General features: G+C 47.1%; 1 protein-coding gene across 1 annotated transcript; it reads left to right on the top strand.

Annotated features, from left to right (window-relative positions):
* The first annotated feature begins 1,372 nt into the window (after window positions 1-1,372).
* On the top strand, window positions 1,373-12,116 carry dad1 (defender against cell death 1). The gene is made up of 3 exons (XM_060824096.1): window positions 1,373-1,633; window positions 6,611-6,753; window positions 11,993-12,116. The coding sequence occupies exons 1-2, from the start codon at window positions 1,423-1,425 to the stop codon at window positions 6,739-6,741; spliced, it is 342 nt and encodes a 113-aa protein (XP_060680079.1). The 5' UTR covers window positions 1,373-1,422; the 3' UTR covers window positions 6,742-6,753; window positions 11,993-12,116.
* Window positions 12,117-16,959: the final 4,843 nt, after the last annotated feature.

The following is a 16,959-nucleotide window of genomic DNA, read 5'->3' as shown; positions in this document are numbered from 1 at the left end:
GGTCTGCTTTTCATTGGTTTTGAATTGATAGCATTTCTGAGTTTTATACGCTGTTGAACAATGAAAAGCAGATACCAAGTCACAGTAGTAATTGCTAGTGTTAAATCCCTGACATCCACAAATACACATCCAATTCAAGTTCCTGATGTTAATGACTATCTACCCCACTCCAACAAAACCCATACTTGTTTTGCCTCAGCTCATCTGTCATGGAAACTTACATCCATGTCTCGAGGTGATTATTTACGAAGACTGTCCATCTCAACGTTTCCCCTTGCCTCAGGTTAAACACCCTCAGTTCTCTCTCTCTGAGGGAACAGCCCTTTGGTCCTGGTAAGACTATGGTGACTTTTAATTTTAACACTGTTGCTTCCAAACTTCTGTAAATATCTCCGACTGTTGATCTCCAGCTCAGTCCCTCATCTTGTTTTATTTTTGAGCTGATAAAGTATAGGTGCATCATCGTACCACAACCTTTAGCATCATCGCACTGTATGGCTAGTTAATTGTATTTGCTGAACCACTCCAAGTGGCATGTTACAAATTTGAAACCACTTCCAAACACACATTTAAAACAACACTTTGAATGGCTGAAATGCAAAATTGAAAGAAAAACTATCTGTTTAATACTGGTTCACACGGGACTTACCAACACAACAAACATTAGTGATATCAATTGCATTAAAACCATCAGTTACACTTCTGGAGAAAGGCTACTGGACTTGAAACATTAACTCTGTTTATTTATCCATGGATACTGACAGACCTACTGAGTTTCTGCAGCAATTCCTGTTTTATTTTGTTTCAGATTTCCAGCTTCTGCATTTTTTATTTTAGGTTATGTTTGTGACCTAGGCTGTCAAGATCCTAAGTAAAAAATGAGGTCTGCAGATGCTGGAGATCACAGCTGAAAATGTGTTGGTCAAAGAAACTTTGGATTCCTCTTTCAGAGCCTCTTCAGCTGGTTAAGAACTCTTTGACTAAACATGTGTCCTTATGTGTCTTGGTGGCTAAGTTTACTTTTGATTACATTGCTGGGAATTACTTTAATATTTCCCTGCTGTAAAATACTCTCAAGTTGATGTTACCACAATAATCAGATGACATGAAAACTGAATGGGAGTGAGGACTTTATTCAAATTTAATGCCAGTTTCTAAATGATTGAGCAGTTTCTTCTTAAGTTTTTGTTTGTTTGAAGGAAATACAGATAAAAAAAATACATGAATTGATTGTCTGGAGTTGGCCTGGGCTAGGGGGAGGGAGGAGGGGGGAATGTTTGTTCCCGGCCCTTCCGTCGGGGCTGCAGCAGCTGCGGCTGTGCCCGGACGGTTTGTGGCGGGGACAGGGCGGGTTTGCTGATGTGGGGGGGGTGGTGTCCGGGTGATTATGTTCCCCCGGGTCGGTCCCTCTGGCCTGTCACGATGCGCGGTTCCGTGTTGTCGGTGCTGAGCCGCTTCTCCCAGGAGTACGCGGCGGGGACGCCGCTCCGCCTCAAGCTGCTGGACTCCTACCTGCTGTACATGGCGCTGAGCGGCGTCGCGCAGTTCCTTTACTGCGCCCTGGTCGGAACCTTCCCGTTCAACTCCTTCCTGTCCGGGTTCATCGCCTGTGTCGGGGCGTTCGTGCTGGCAGGTGGGGGAGGGGCACCGGGGGGGGGCAGGTGGGGGAGGGGCACCGGGGGGGGGCACCGGGGGGGGCAGGTGGGGGAGGGGCACGGGGGGGCACCGGGGGGGGGCAGGTGGGGGAGGGGCACGGGGGGGGCAGGTGGGGGAGGGGCACGGGGGGGCACCGGGGGGGGCAGGTGGGGGAGGGGCACGGGGGGGCACCGGGGGGGGGCAGGTGGGGGAGGGGCACGGGGGGGCACCGGGGGGGGGCAGGTGGGGGAGGGGCACGGGGGGGCACCGGGGGGGGGGCAGGTGGGGGAGGGGCACGGGGGGGCACCGGGGGGGGGGGCAGGTGGGGGAGGGGCACGGGGGGGCACGGGGGGGGGGCAGGTGGGGGAGGGGCACCGGGGGGGAGGGGCACCGGGGGGGAGGTGGGGGCAGGTGGTGGAGGGGCACGGGGGGGGCGGGGGGGGCAGGTGGGGGAGGGGCACGGGGGGCACCAGGGGGGGGGCAACGGGGGGGCAGGTGGGGGAGTGGGGCACCGGGGGAGACACTGGGGAAGGGAAGTGTGCTGGGGCGGGGGGGAGACACGGGACAGGGTGGCGTGTGTGTGTGGGGGGGGGAAGAGAGACTGGGGAAGGGGGTTTTGTGGGGGGGGGAGACTGGGGAAGGGGGTTTTGTGGGGGGGGGAGACTGGGGAAGGGGGTTTTGTGGGGGGGGGGAGACTGGGGAAGGGGGTTTTGTGGGGGGGGGAGACTGGGGAAGGGGGTTTTGTGGGGGGGGAGACTGGAGACACTGGGGAAGGGTGTGTGTGGGGGGGGGAGAGACTGGGGAAGGGAGTGTGTGGGGGGGGGGGAGACTGGGGAAGGGGGTTTTGTGGGGGGGAGACTGGGGAAGGGGGTGGGGGGAGAGAGACTGGAGACGGGGGTTTTGTGGGGGGGGAGACTGGGGAAGGGGGTGGGGGGGAGAGACTGGAGACTGGGGAAGGGGTGGAGACACTGGGGAAGGGTGTGTGTGGGGGGGGGGGGAGACTGGGGAAGGGTGTGTGTGGGGGGGGGGGGAGACTGGGGAAGGGTGTGTGTGGGGGGGGGGGAGAGGGGAAGGGTGTGTGTGTGGGGGGGAGAGACTGGGGAAGGGTGTGTGTGGGGGGGGGAGAGACTGGGGAAGGGTGTGTGTGGGGGGGGGGAGAGACTGGGGAAGGGTGTGTGTGGGGGGGGGAGAGACTGGGGAAGGGTGTGTGTGGGGGGGGGAGAGACTGGGGAAGGGTGTGTGTGTGGGGGGGGGAGAGACTGGGGAAGGGTGTGTGTGGGGGGGGGAGAGACTGGGGATGGGTGTGTGTGGGGTGGGGGGGGAGACTGGGGAAGGGGGTTTTGTGGGGGGGGAGACTGGGGAAGGGGGTTGGGGGAGGGAGACTGGAGACGGGGGTTTTGTGGGGGGGGGAGACTGGGGAAGGGGGTGGGGGGAGAGAGACTGGAGACGGGGGTTTTGTGGGGGGGGAGACTGGGGAAGGGGGTTTTGTGGGGGGGGGAGACTGGGGAAGGGGGTTTTGTGGGGGGGGAGACTGGGGAAGGGGGTTTTGTGGGGGGGGGGAGACTGGGGAAGGGGGTTTTGTCGGGGGGGGAGACTGGGGAAGGGGGTTTTGTCGGGGGGGGAGACTGGGGAAGGGGGTTTTGTGGGGGGGGAGACTGGAGACGGGGGTTTTGTGGGGGGGGAGAGACTGGGGAAGGGAGTGTGTGGGGCGGGGAGAGAGACTGGGGATGGGTGTGTGTGGGGTGGGGGGGGAGACTGGGGAAGGGGGTTTTGTGGGGGGGAGACTGGGGAAGGGGGTTTTGTGGGGGGGAGACTGGGGAAGGGGGTTTTGTGGGGGGGGAGACTGGGGAAGGGGGTGGGGGGAGAGAGACTGGAGACTGGGGAAGGGGTGGAGACACTGGGGAAGGGTGTGTGTGGGGGGGGAGACTGGGGAAGGGTGTGTGTGGGGGGGGAGAGACTGGGGAAGGGTGTGTGTGGGGGGGGAGAGACTGGGGAAGGGTGTGTGTGGGGGGGGAGAGACTGGGGAAGGGTGTGTGTGGGGGTGGAGAGACTGGGGAAGGGTGTGTGTGGGGGGGGAGAGACTGGGGAAGGGAGTGTGTGGGGCGGGGAGAGAGACTGGGGATGGGTGTGTGTGGGGTGGGGGGAGAGACTGGGGATGGGTGTGTGTGGGGCGGGAGAGAGACTGGGGATGGGTGTGTGTGGGGTGGGGGGGAGAGACTGGGGAAGGGGGTGGGGGTCAGATTCAAGTTAGGTGAGAGGGTAGAGTGGGAGTGGAGTTCAGGAGAGACATTGTGGAGGGGTCAAAAGTGGCACTGATGGGTGATGTTTGATCTGTTATGAGGGCCGCCCTTCAAAGCATTGGGCTCCATAGGAACCCGAGTGAGGGATTATACTATTGTAGACCCCGTTGGAATGGGGGTTCAAATCCCAAAGAGGATAATGGTGTGGTGCGCGGACTTGGGAGGTACGTGTTCATTTGTTTTTTTTCACCCGATGTGGGCTTTGCTGGCTGGGCCATCATTTATTGCTCGTCCCCAGTTGCCCTTGTGGAGGTTAGCTGTCTTCTTGAACCGCTGCAGTTCATGTGTTGGAGGTTGATCTACAATGCCGTTACGGAGTCAATTTCAGGATTTTGACTCAGCGACAGTCCAGGAATGGGGATATATGGTCCGTTCTGTTATAACGGATGTTACTTCAAGCGAATTGGCTATAATGTGATTGATGAATTTTGACCATTATTTATAGAATGTAAACTTTCCTCACCTGTACTGTCTATAAAGTGATTCGAATTCCGTTGGTTTAAACGGTGCTGCTGTTATGGGATCACACAGCAACAGAACAATGGTGTTGTATCAGAACAGACTGGATTTTCAAGTCAGGATGGTGAGTGGCTTGGAGGGGATCTTGCAGGGTGGGTGTGTGTGTGTGTGTGTGTGTGTGTGTGTGTGTGTGTGTGTGTGTGTGTGTGGGCTGGGGCTGGGGTGTTCCTCTCCAAGCCACTCTGCTACCCTTGTCATTCCAGATGGGTTTAGGTGCAACAAGGATTAGAGACCTTGTCACCTGATTTCTGAGGTGGGGTGGGTGGGAGATGGTTCCTTCCTGGGTGGAAGTAAGCTGCCCTGAATTTGAGGTTTAAGACCAGGTAATTATGTCCTGGTGTTATGTGGTTGAATTGATGATGACTCAGTGAACGGATTTAATTTTCATCAGTTGAAACTTTACCCAGGACCATCATTGATAACTCTTCTTACCTTTGGTATTGAATGCCTCTGACGAAATAAGTACCTGCATTCTTCATACAGTTGGTCCTCACTTAGAATTGTGTTCATAAGAATTACTATTGTTAAATGAATGACTTAAAAACAATTCACCTCTTCTCATTAAAACCAATATTGGTTCTACAGGCTCTCTCATATAAACCATACATGAACATATAAATGAGGAGCAAGAAAAGGCCATTGCAGCCCTTGAGCAATGTTCTATCTGTGTTGTGCAACACTGGGAAGCTCCCTGTATATCAAAGCTGCTGTCACACAAGGACCTTGGAGATCCTTGTAGCAGCAAGACACATACAAGGGAACAGTGACTGTGAGCCTGCTCTGTGATCACAATAAGATCTGATCTGATTGTAATCACAAAGTTGCATTCCTGCCTGCGCTGATAACCTTTTACCCGCTTGCTTAGCAAGAAGCCATCGATCACAAAAGCAGAAATTGCTAGAGAAACTCACATCTGGTAGCATCTGCAGGCAGAGCAAAACAAAAGCTACCTTCTCGGTCTAGTGACCCTCTTCAAAAGACAATTCTGAGGAAGGGTCACTGGACCCAAAATGTTAACTCTACTTTCTCTCCACAGGTGCTGCCAGACCTGCTGAGTTTCTCCAGCAATTTCTGTTTTTGTTTCGGATGTCCAACATCTGCAGTTCTTTTTATTTAGTTTAAGAATCTATCTTTGCCTTAAAATAATATTCAGGAGCTCCACTTCCAGCAAGGTTCCAGGAAGCGTTCCAAAGACACTCTGGGAGGAAAATGATTCACCTCCTCTGTTTAAATTAGGTGACCATTGACCTTAGACCTTCCTCATCATTTATAAAAATTATACTTGTAAGTAGATTTCCTATATTTGTGAATGAAATGATGTTCAAAACAAATGTGAATGAAATGTAATTATCTTGCTGTACCTTCTGCTCACTGGCAATGCTGCTTTCTGCATTTCTCATTCACCATACCTCTTGCTGACTGACCCACTGAGTAATTTCAGAGTATTCCTCTCACTGACTCTCTGGCTGATGACCTCTCCTACTCCTTTTCCGTCCACCCTCCAACTAGTGACTTCACCCACTCTCTTGCAATCAGCCCTCTGACTTGTGCTCATTGTGTCTCATCTTGTTGCTTCATCCTCTTGCTAAATTCCCTTTTTCAGATTCATGCTTCTCTCTTATGAAGCCTTGCTATAAATGAGGGCTTTGGGGATGAGTGATGAGGGGCAGGAGGAACAGCCTTTGACTTTGGGGTGAATCAGAACAGCAGATGCCATAGGTCAACAGCCAGATGGTGGTTTTGGCACCATTCTGCTGCCTATCAGGTCAGGTGGCCCAGCGTCAGACTGCACAAAGCATCTTTGGAACAAAACCCACAAAATGACAAGAACACAGATCTCCTGAACTCCCGTTCAAGTAAAACAATGTAAAAATGAGCAGTGATAAACCAAAACTGAAACAGAAGTTGCTGGAAAAGCTCAGCAGGTCTGGCAGTGTCTGTGTAGAGAGCACGGAGTTAAGATTTAAGATCCATTCTCAGAAAGATAAAGAGGTACTCCACTGTCTTTGGCATCCACTGAGGCTGGGTTAAACTGTGCAGGGTGCATTGTTTCTTGATCATAATCTGAACTGACAGCTATTTATTTCTACGTATATATGATAGCACTGCAGCATTTTTCACTTATCATTAAACTTTGCTTTCCTCCACTATTACAGTTTGCTTGCGGATACAGATCAACCCTCAGAACAAAGGAGATTTCATTGGTATATCGCCTGAGCGAGCATTTGCAGACTTTCTCTTTGCTAGCACCATTCTTCATCTGGTGGTGATCAACTTCATAGGTTGAGTGTGCACATTGGTGAGTGGATTTGAGATAAATTTCTTTTTTCGGGCATCAAGTGAAATTAACAAAAATGCTGCAGATGAACATGATTCATTTCTTCCCCCTCTCCCGGATTCCATTTTGATTTAGCCCCTACCTGCTCCCTCTATCCCTCCCTCATTTTTTGATGATTTGCACTCCCTGTAGGTTTTGCTTGTAAATAGGCAAAAAGTGAGAACTGCAGATGCTGGAAACCAGGGTTTAGATAAGAGTGGTGCTGGAAAAGCACAACAGGTCAGGCAGCATCCGAGGAGCAGGAAAATCGACGTTTTGGGCAAAAGTCCTTCCATCAGGCATTCCTGATGAAGGGCTTTTGCCTGAAACGTCAGTTTTCCTGCTCCTCGGATGCTGCCTGACTTTGCTTGTAAACATCCAGTTGGCTGCACGGGTGATGTTCTTGTGATTGTTAGTTGTTGGAAGAAACGTCCCAGTGATTTGGGAAAGCCATTGGTAGTGTGCAATAATATTTCCAGACCTTACTGAGATTAAATTGTTCTAATTCGATAACAGAAATGGGAAAGAGGGAATTAACTAATTCTTTACCTCTGATTGTGTCCACCGAAAGATGGTCTATTTAACTTTTATCTGAGAATGTATGTAATTAATGGAAAAAGCAATAAAAAGTTGAGAATTTCTTAATGTAGCAAATTGATGTGATGTGCTAAATGTTCATTTGTAATTTTGAATTGGATATACACATAAAAAGGAAATGGGCGAGGGATAGGGTGTAGTGGCATTGTCATTGCGATAGTCATCCTGAGACCCATTAATGTTCTGGGACCTGGGTACGAATCTCATCATGGCAGGTGGCGAAATGTGAATTTGGTAAAAATCTGGAATTATGATGACCATGAAGTTCCTGTCGATTGTTGTGGAAACCCACCTGGTTCATTGATGTCCTTTAGGGAGGGGAAAGCTACTGACCTTACCTGGTCTGACCTACAAGTGACTTCAGATCCACGGCAATGTCAATCTTAACTGCACTCTGAAATGGCCACTTTGTTGTATTAATCGCTTCCAAATCTGAAAGGAATGAAGTGACTAAGACGCTGGAAATTACAGCAAAAAAATTAGAGAGGCTAGCTATTATTAAAATGGAGGAAGATTGCAGAAAGCTGCAGTGGAGAGGGATTTAGGAATTCTCATGCATATTCCACAAAAGAAGTTCATCAAGTAATAGGGAGGGTAAATGGATGTTGACCTTTTAAATAGAATGGACTATAAAAATAGAGAAGTCTCGCTAAAACTATACAAGGCACTGGTCAGACCATAGCTGGAAATCCATGAATGGTTTATCTAAGGACAGATGTACTGGTATTGAAGGCAGATCCAAGTAGATTCATTCAGCTAATCCTGAGTTTTGAAGGGCTTATAAGGGGAAGTTGAGTAGGTTGGGCCTGTACTCGATGGAGTTTAGCAGAATGAGAGACAACCTTATTGAAACATACAAGATTCTTGAGGGACTTGAAGGGTAGATGTTGAAAGGTTGTTTGCCCTTGTGGGAGAATTTAGGACCAGAGGGAATCATCTCAAAAAGGGTAATCTGTTTAAGATATGAGGAGGAGTTTTTGTCTGAGGATTGTAAATCTGTGGAATTCTTTACCTCAGAAGGCTGCAGAAGCTAAATCTTTAAGTATATTTAAGGCCGAGACTTTTAATAAATAAGGGAATCAAACTTTCTAGGGTAAAGGCAGGATGGTGGAGTTGATGATCAAATCAGCCAGGATTTAATTGAATGGTGGAGCAGATTGGAAGGGCTGAATGGCCTACATCTGTTATGGAAACACTGCTTCGTCAAACTTGCAAATCCTCCACACTAACATCTGTCTTAGAGAGGAGTGACATGTCATACTCTGAGAATCACACTTTACACACACTATCCTGGACACGCTGGTGGTACGTGGCACTAGAGTGGCGATCCCCTTTCTAGTGAAGAACTACCCATTGTTGACTTGTTGAAAGGACTTGTGTTTGGTGGATTGCAGCACTCAGGAATGCTGTACTGTGGTGTGGTTGGTCTCTGGTATGACTGTCCTTTAGTGATATTTGAATGAGGCTGAAAGTAATTGGCATGGTAGCAGTGACTTGTGCGGCGGAATCTCTTAGTTTGGGTATTTCCTTTTAACGAAGAGCTATGCTAGCAAAACATTGCCCATTTGTAAGACATGAAACATAGAAACATAGAACATAGAAAAATACAGCGCAGTACAGGCCCTTTAGCCCTCAATGTTGCACCGAAACATACAGCGCAGTACAGGCCCTTTAGCCCTCAATGTTGCACCGATCCAAGCCCACCTAACCTACACTAGCCCATTATCCTCCATATGCCTATCCAATGCCAGTTTAAGTGCCCATAAAGAGGGAGAGTCCTCCACTGTTACTGGCAGGGCATTCCATGAACTCACGACTCGCTGAGTAAAGAATCTACCCCTAACATCTGTCCTATACCTACCACCCCTTAATTTAAAGCTATGCCCCCTCGTAATAGCTGACTCCATACGTGGAAAAAGGTTCTCATGGTCAACCCTATCTAAACCTCTAATCATCTTGTACACCGCTATCAAGTCACCCCTAAACCTTCTTTTCTCCAATGAAAACAGCCCCAAGTGCCTCAGCCTTTCCTCATACGATCTTCCTACCATACCAGGCAACATCCTGGTAAACCTCCCGTGCACCCGTTCCAGTGCCTCCACATCCTTCCTATAGTATAGTGACCAAAACTGCACACAATACTCCAGATGTGGCAGCACCAGAGTCTTATACAACTGCAACATGACCTCAGGACTCCGGAACTCAATTCCTCTTCCAATAAAAGCCAGTATGCCATATGCCTTCTTCACAGCACTATTTACCTGGGTGGCAACTTTCAGAGATCTGTGTACATGGACACCAAGATCCCTCTGCTCATCCACACTACCAAGTATCTGACCATTAGCCCTGTACCCCATCTTCCTGTTACTCTTACCAAAGTGAATCACTTCACACTTAGCGACATTGAACTCCATTTGCCACCTTTCTGCCCAGCTCTGCAGCTTATCTATATCCCGCTGTAAACTGTCACATCCTTCCTCACTGTCAACAACTCCACCGACTTTCGTATCATCCGCAAACTTACTCACCCAACCTTCTAGCCCCTCCTCCAGGTCATTTATAAAAATGACAAACAGCAGTGGTCCCAAAACAGATCCTTGCGGAACACCACTCGTAACTGCACTCCAAGATGAAGCTTTACCATCAACTACTACCCTCTGTCTTCTTCCAGCCAGCCAATTCCTAATCCAAACCTCCAACTCCGCCTCAATGCCATACCTCCGTATTTTTTGCAGTAGCCTACCATGGGGAACCTTATCAAATGCCTTACTAAAATCCATATACACCACATCTACTGCTTTACCCTCATCCACCTCCTTAGTCACCTTCTCAAAGAATTCAATAAGGTTTGTGAGGCACGACCTGCCCTTCACAAAACCATGCTGACTATCCTTGATCACATTATTCCTATCCAGATGTTCATAAATCCTATCCCTTACAATTCTCTCTAAGACTTTGCCCACAACAGAAGTGAGACTCACCGGCCTATAGTTACTAGGGTATCCCTACTCCCCTTCTTGAACAAGGGAACCACATTTGCTATCCTCCAGTCTTCTGGCACTATTCCTGTAGACAACGAGGACTTAAAAATCAAGGCCAAAGGCTCTGCAATCTCCTCGCTTGCTTCCCAGAGAATCCTAGGATAAATGCCATCAGGCCCAGGGGACTTATCTATTTTCACACTTACCAGAATTTCCAACACCTTTTCCCTACATATCTCAAAGCCATCCATTCTAATTAATTGTGACTCAATATTCACATCGGCAACAATGTCCTGTTCCTGAGTGAATACTGACGAAAAGTATTCATTCAGTGTCTCCCCAATTTCTTCAGCCTCCACACGCAACTTCCCACTACTATCCTTGACTGGACCTATTCCTACCCTAGTCATTCTTTTATTCCTGACATACCTATAGAAAGCCTTTGGGTTTTCCCTAATCCTACCAACCAAGGACTTTTCATGTCCCCTCCTTGCTGCTCTTAGCTCTCTCTTCAGATCCTTCCTGGCTACCTTATAACACTCAATCGCCCCAACTGAACCTTCACGCCTCATCCTTACATAGGCTGCCCTCTTCCCTTTAACAAGAGATTCCAATTCCTTATTAAACCACGGCTCCCTCACACAACCCTTTCCTCCCTGCCTGACTGGTACATATTTATCAAGGACACTCAATAGTTGCTCCTTGAACAAGCTCCACATATCGATTGCGCCCTTCCCTTGAAGCCTACTTTTCCAAGCCATGCATCCTAAGTCATGCCTCACCGCATCATAATTTCCCTGCCCCCAGCTATAACTCTTGTCCTGCAGTGCACACTTATCCCTCTCCATCACTAGATTAAAAGTCACCGAATTGTGGTCACTGTTCCCAAAGTGCTCACCTACCTCCAATTCTAATGAAGAATCAACCATATTAAAAAAAAAGAACTTGGCATTTATGTAACACCTTTTCAAAGCTTCTGAGTGTACTAAAATACTTGATAACCAAAGTATTTTTTTGAATTTAGTAAATCTTGTAACATTATGACTTGGTAGCTAATCAGCACACAACAATGCAATAAAGACCAAAGAATCTGTTGATTTAGTCAGCTAGTGGCCAGGGCACTATGAGAACTCCTTTCCTATTGAAATTGTGTTCTGAGATTATTTAGTCCACTTGTTGGTGGAGTCTGAGTTTTAATTTACCATTGCACTTCAAAGGTCTGGTGGCAATGTGAGCCACAGAGATACCAGGGCCTTTCCTCCTCCAGACATCAGTGTTCTAGTTGGGGTTTTGTTGTTGGTCCCTACAATACTGGGTGTAAAGGATTCCATTTCAATCTGGCCACCAGTGAAATGTGCAACATTGGCGCCAGTAATCATCAAGACCCCTTTATGCTGATGGATGGCTCTGAACTTAGTACAAAGCAGTTATATGTTCTTTACACTGTGTGTTTTAAAAGCTGATGGGAATTACTGCATGATAGGCGTGTGTTTTGTCGGGAGGGAGAATTCTTCCTTAGTAAAAGGGACAGAGAATAGTTATCAGTGCTGTTTATAACTGTGTTATTGAGAGCGCGTTTACAGTATGTTAAAGCATTGTGACAGAACATTGATTATTACTGATCCTTTTTTTCTCTCTTGTAGCCATGCAGCAGTAATAATGAATGATTGGAACTCGTGTTGTCGTTGCAATGGACCTATTTGAATTTTGTTTACACATTTTGTTTCATTCAGCACATGTATAAAAAATAAAGCATCTTTTACAAAAGGGCTGATTGTATTTTAATTGATATTGGGATCTAAATTGCTGCTTCAGCTGAAATCAACTAATTTAGTAGTATTTGGGGATTAAATGTGTCTTTACGACTCTAAAATAGGCCAGTTTATTCCCCCAGCTGACAACATTCCAGAACTTTAGGCGCTGCAGTTTTAGAGAGATAATAAAGGGCTCAGTCCCTTTTATTTGCTAAACAGCAACTAATCCATTAATTAGCTCTGTACTTGGAAGAAACAGAATGTTTCTGTCTCAAACTTCTTTTTAAAGGGGGTGGGGGGGTGTATGACACAGGTGATAACTTGTTGAAACCTTTCTGAAACTAGGCTGGATGTCAGTTGCATTTCCTGCATAAACCTACTCCATTTAGCAACTCCAAGCATAATTTGTAGGTTGTCAAAACTGAATAGTCATTCCTGAAGAAGGGTTTATGTCCGAAACGTCGATTCTCCTGCTTCTTGGATGCTGCCTGACCTGCTGCACTTTTCCAGTAACACATTTTTCAGCTCTGATCTCCAGCATCTGCAGTCCTCACTTTCTCCAAAACTGAATAAATATCCAATATATCATAAAGCAATTATGAAACTACAAAGACTTACATTGGTATAGTACTATTCACGACCTTTATCTTTATAACTGAAGAAGTATTGATGCAGGTCATTAGAGAGACTGTAATTACGGAGGTCTGTGACCAGTAGTGTTTAGTGAAGATCAATACTGGGATCTCTAGTTTGTAAGATATGTAAATGATTTGGATGGAAATGGTCTGATTAGTAAGTGTAAACAACATGAAAATTGTGGATAGTGGGGAAGGTTGGTAAGGATACAGCAGGATATAGACCACTTGGAAAGTTGGGCAGAGAAATGGCAGATTGAGTTTAATCCGGATAAGTGAGAGGTGATGCATTTTGGGAGGTCAAACGCATGAGAAAAGTATACAGTAAATGGCAGACCCTTAGGAGCACAGAAATACAGAGGGATCTTGGGGCACAAGCCCGTAGTTCCCTAGAAGTGGCACACAAGTGGATTAGACAGGAAAGAAGGCATATGGTATGCTTGCCTTCATTGATTGGGGCATTGAGTACATAAGTTGGCAGTCATGTTGCAACTGTATAAAATGTTAACAAAGCCACATTTGGAGGATGGTTTGTAGAGCTGATCTCCATGCTGTAGGAAAGATGTGGAGGTTTTGGAGAAGGTGCAGTAGAGGTTTAAGCTGGATTGGAGTGCATGAGCTATAAGAACAGGTTGGACAAACTTGGATTTTTTTTTGCTACAGCATTGGAGCTGAGGGGCGACACGCTAGAAATATATAAAATTATGAGGGGTATGGACAGGGTGTGGAGTTGGAGTCTTCCCCTACGAGAAAAAAAACATGTCAAATAGTAGGTGGCATAGGTTTAAGATGGGGGGGGGTAGTTAGCCAAGTTTTTTACACAGCTCAGTGCTGATTCATCTACTGTCCTTAGAACAGTAATTCAGTTGCATTATCTGCCAGGAGCAAACATCTGTCTCTTCTCTTTGTTAAACAAGCTTTTGTTCAAAGTACAACCATTGACCTCAACAAAAACTGAAAGAACTGCAGGTGCTGTAAATCCGAAACAGAACAGAATTAGAATTCTGATCCCTCCAGAGTGGAAACAGGCTCTTCGGCCCAACAAGTTCACGCTGACCCTCCAGAGAGTAACTCACCCAGCCCCATTCATAAATTGCTGGAAAAGCTCAGCAGGTCTGGCAGTATCTGGACAGAAATCAGAGTTAACGTTTCAGATCAAATGACCCTTTCTCAGAACTCCAGTCACCGGACCCGAAACGTTAACTCTGATTTCTCTCCACAGGTGCTGCCAGACCTGCTGAGCTTTTCCAGCAACTTCTGCTTTTGTCTCTTGACCTCAACTCTCAGATCCAAAGCAAAAAAAACAAGAAAAATGAAAGAAAAATAGTGAGGCCTTCTACAACATAAAGGTTGGAAAATTAGACGATGTGGAGGGGTAGTGATAGACTTGAAGAAAACATGGGCAGATGGAAAGGGTAGAGTTAATAAAGCAAAGTGTGATATGACATACTTTGGTAAGAAAAGATGAGTGGACAAAATTCTAAAAGGAGTACTGAACAGAGGGCTCAGGAATATATTATTTTTGAGAAAAAAATCAATTAGTTAATGGCTGCACGTTAAATGGGCACATTAACAAAAGGTTACACATTTCCTGACTAGAAATTGAAACTTAACTGCAAACATGAAAATTGGTTTCGGTGAAGGAGACGATACCCTTCAATCCCAGCAGTTCCCACTGATAATGGAAGGCCTCAAGCCTGATAGCAAACTCTGCATGTTCCCACCTCCAAGAAATCCTGAGTGTGGACATAACCACGGAAGAGAGGCAGGCAGTCATAGAATCATAGAGATCTACAGCACAAACAAAAAGGCACTTCGGATCTCAACAACCCCCTTCCGATACCTGTTTGTTAACAGCCACATTGGCCAAGTCCAAAAGCAGCTCCACCATCTGATGATCTGAACTGTCCAGCCCAAACATCAATAACGTGAGGCTGCATTGCACACATATGTTGAGGTGCTCCCTCTCCAAGCGAGGGGCTGGGCTGCATAGATGTGAATGAATCAATGAATCCCTACAACATAGAAACAGGCCCTTCGGCCCAACAAATTCACACTGACCCTCCAAAGAGTATTCCACCCAAACACATTCCCAGGTCCTAGTACTTAATATTTACCCTTAACTAATGCATCTAGCTGACACATCCCTGAACACTATGGGCAATTTAGCATAGCCAATCCACCTGACCTGCACATCTTTGAATTGTGGGAGGAAACGCGCGCAGACATGGGAGAATGTGCAACTGTACACAGTTGCCTGAGAGTTCCTGGCACTGTGAGACAACAGTGCTAACCACTGAACTGCTGTACCGTGACCTCCTCAAGGCTACAGAAATTAGACACAAAGGCCCAGGAGTTTGTGCGAGATCATTGAAGGCATCAGGGCAGTTTAAGCAAATGGTTTAAAACGCGTACAGGATCCTCTACTTTATAAATAAGAGAGACTCACGATTGGTGTGTCGCTCCCAGGTGCCAGGACTTGTGATGTCTCTGATCGTGATTTCGGGATCCTTGTGGGGAAGGGGGAGCAGCCCCAAGTTGTGGTCCACAAAAGCACCAACGACATAGGAAGAGAGATCGGGATTTAAGGCAGAAATTCAGGGAGCTAGGGATAGGGAGAGAGATGAGTTGAACATGTGGCTACAGGGATGGTGCAGGAGGGAGGGTTTTGGATTCCTGGATAACTGGGGCTTTTTCTGGGGTAGGTGGGATCTCTTCAAACAGGATGGTCTTCACCTGAACCAGAGGGGTACCAATATCTGGGGTGGGAGGGTTTAGGCTAATTCAGCTGGGGGGGACCTAAATTGTAGTTCAAGTATAGAGGAGGTTGAGAGTAGGGAGGTCCGAAATAAGGTTTCAGGGTCAAAAGAGGGCACCGGCATGTAAGAAGTCGGTTTGAAGTGTGTCTACTTCAATGCCAGGTGCATCTGGAATAAGATGGGTGAACCTGCAGCATGAGTCAGTACCTGGGACTTCAATGTTGTGGCCATTTCAGAGACATGGGTAGAGCAGGGACAGGAATGGTTGTTGCAGGTTCCAGGATTTAGCTGTTTCAGTATGAACAGAGAAGATGGTAAAAGAGGTGGGCGTGTGGTATTATTAGTCAAGGACAGTATTACAGTGCAGAAAGGAATTTGAGGTAGTATGGGCTGAGATTAGAAACAGGAGAGGTCACCCTGTTGGGAGTTTTCTGTAGGCCTCCAAATAGTTCCAGAGATGTAGAGGAAAGGATAGCAAAGATGATTCTTGATAGCGAGTGTGACGGGGTAGTTGTTATGGTCTTTAACTTTCTAAATATTGACTGGGAATACTATAGTTTAAGTACTTTAGATGGGTCAGTTTTTGTCCATTGTGTGCAGGAGGGTTTCCTGACATAGTACATAGACAGGCTAACAAGGGGCAAGGCCACATTAGATTTGGTACTGAGGAATGAACCCAGCCAGCTGGTAGATTTGGAGGTAGGTGAGCACTTTGGTGTTAGTGTCCACAATTTGGTTATGCATACTTTAGCAATGGAAAGGGATTGGTATACACCAGAGGGCAAGAGCTCCAGCAGGGGGAAAGGCAAATACGATGCGATTAGACAAAATTTAGGATGCACAGGATGGGGAAAGGAAACTGCAGGGAATGGGCACAATTGAAATGTGGAGCTTATTCAAGAAACAGCTACTGCGTGTCATTGGTAAGGCAGTCAGGGAGGAAGTGGTGGAGTGAGGGAGCCGTGGTTTACTATGGAAGTTGAATCTCTTGTCAAGAGGAAGAAGAAGGCTCATGTTAGAATGAGATGTGAAGGCTCAGTTAGGGTGATTCAGAGTTACAAGGTAGCTAGGAAAGACCTAAAGAGAGAGCTAAGACAAGCGAGGAGGAGACATGAGAAGTCGTTGGCGGATAGGATCAAGGAAAACCTGAAAGCTTTCTTTAGGTGTATAAGGGATTTTAAAAAATGACTAGAGTAAGATTAGGGCCAATCAAGGACAGTAGTGGGAAGTTGTGTGGAGTCAGAGGAAGCGTTAAATGAATATTTTTCATCAGTATTCACACTGGAAAAAGACAATGTTGTCGAGAATCCTGAGATACAGGCTACTAGTCTAGATGGGATTGAGGTTCACAAGGAGGAGGTGTTAGCAATGTCCCCTGGGCCAGATGGGATTTATCCTAGGATTATCTGGGAAGTCGGAGGTGATTGCCAAGCCTTTGGCTTTGATCTTTTTGACATCATTG

This window comes from Hemiscyllium ocellatum, chromosome 4, assembly GCF_020745735.1.
Source record: "Hemiscyllium ocellatum isolate sHemOce1 chromosome 4, sHemOce1.pat.X.cur, whole genome shotgun sequence".
Classification (NCBI taxonomy): Eukaryota; Metazoa; Chordata; class Chondrichthyes; order Orectolobiformes; family Hemiscylliidae; genus Hemiscyllium; species Hemiscyllium ocellatum.
This window is presented reverse-complemented; position numbering and strand designations above follow the sequence as displayed.

Excerpts from the sequence above, each read along its gene's own strand:
- dad1 (XM_060824096.1), top strand. The coding sequence starts at position 1,423 with ATGCGCGGTTCCGTGTTGTCGGTGCTGAGCCGCTTCTCCCAGGAGTAC. Across the intron at positions 1,634-6,610 it reads CGGGGCGTTCGTGCTGGCAG|TTTGCTTGCGGATACAGATC; the intron begins GTGGGGGAGGGG and ends CCACTATTACAG.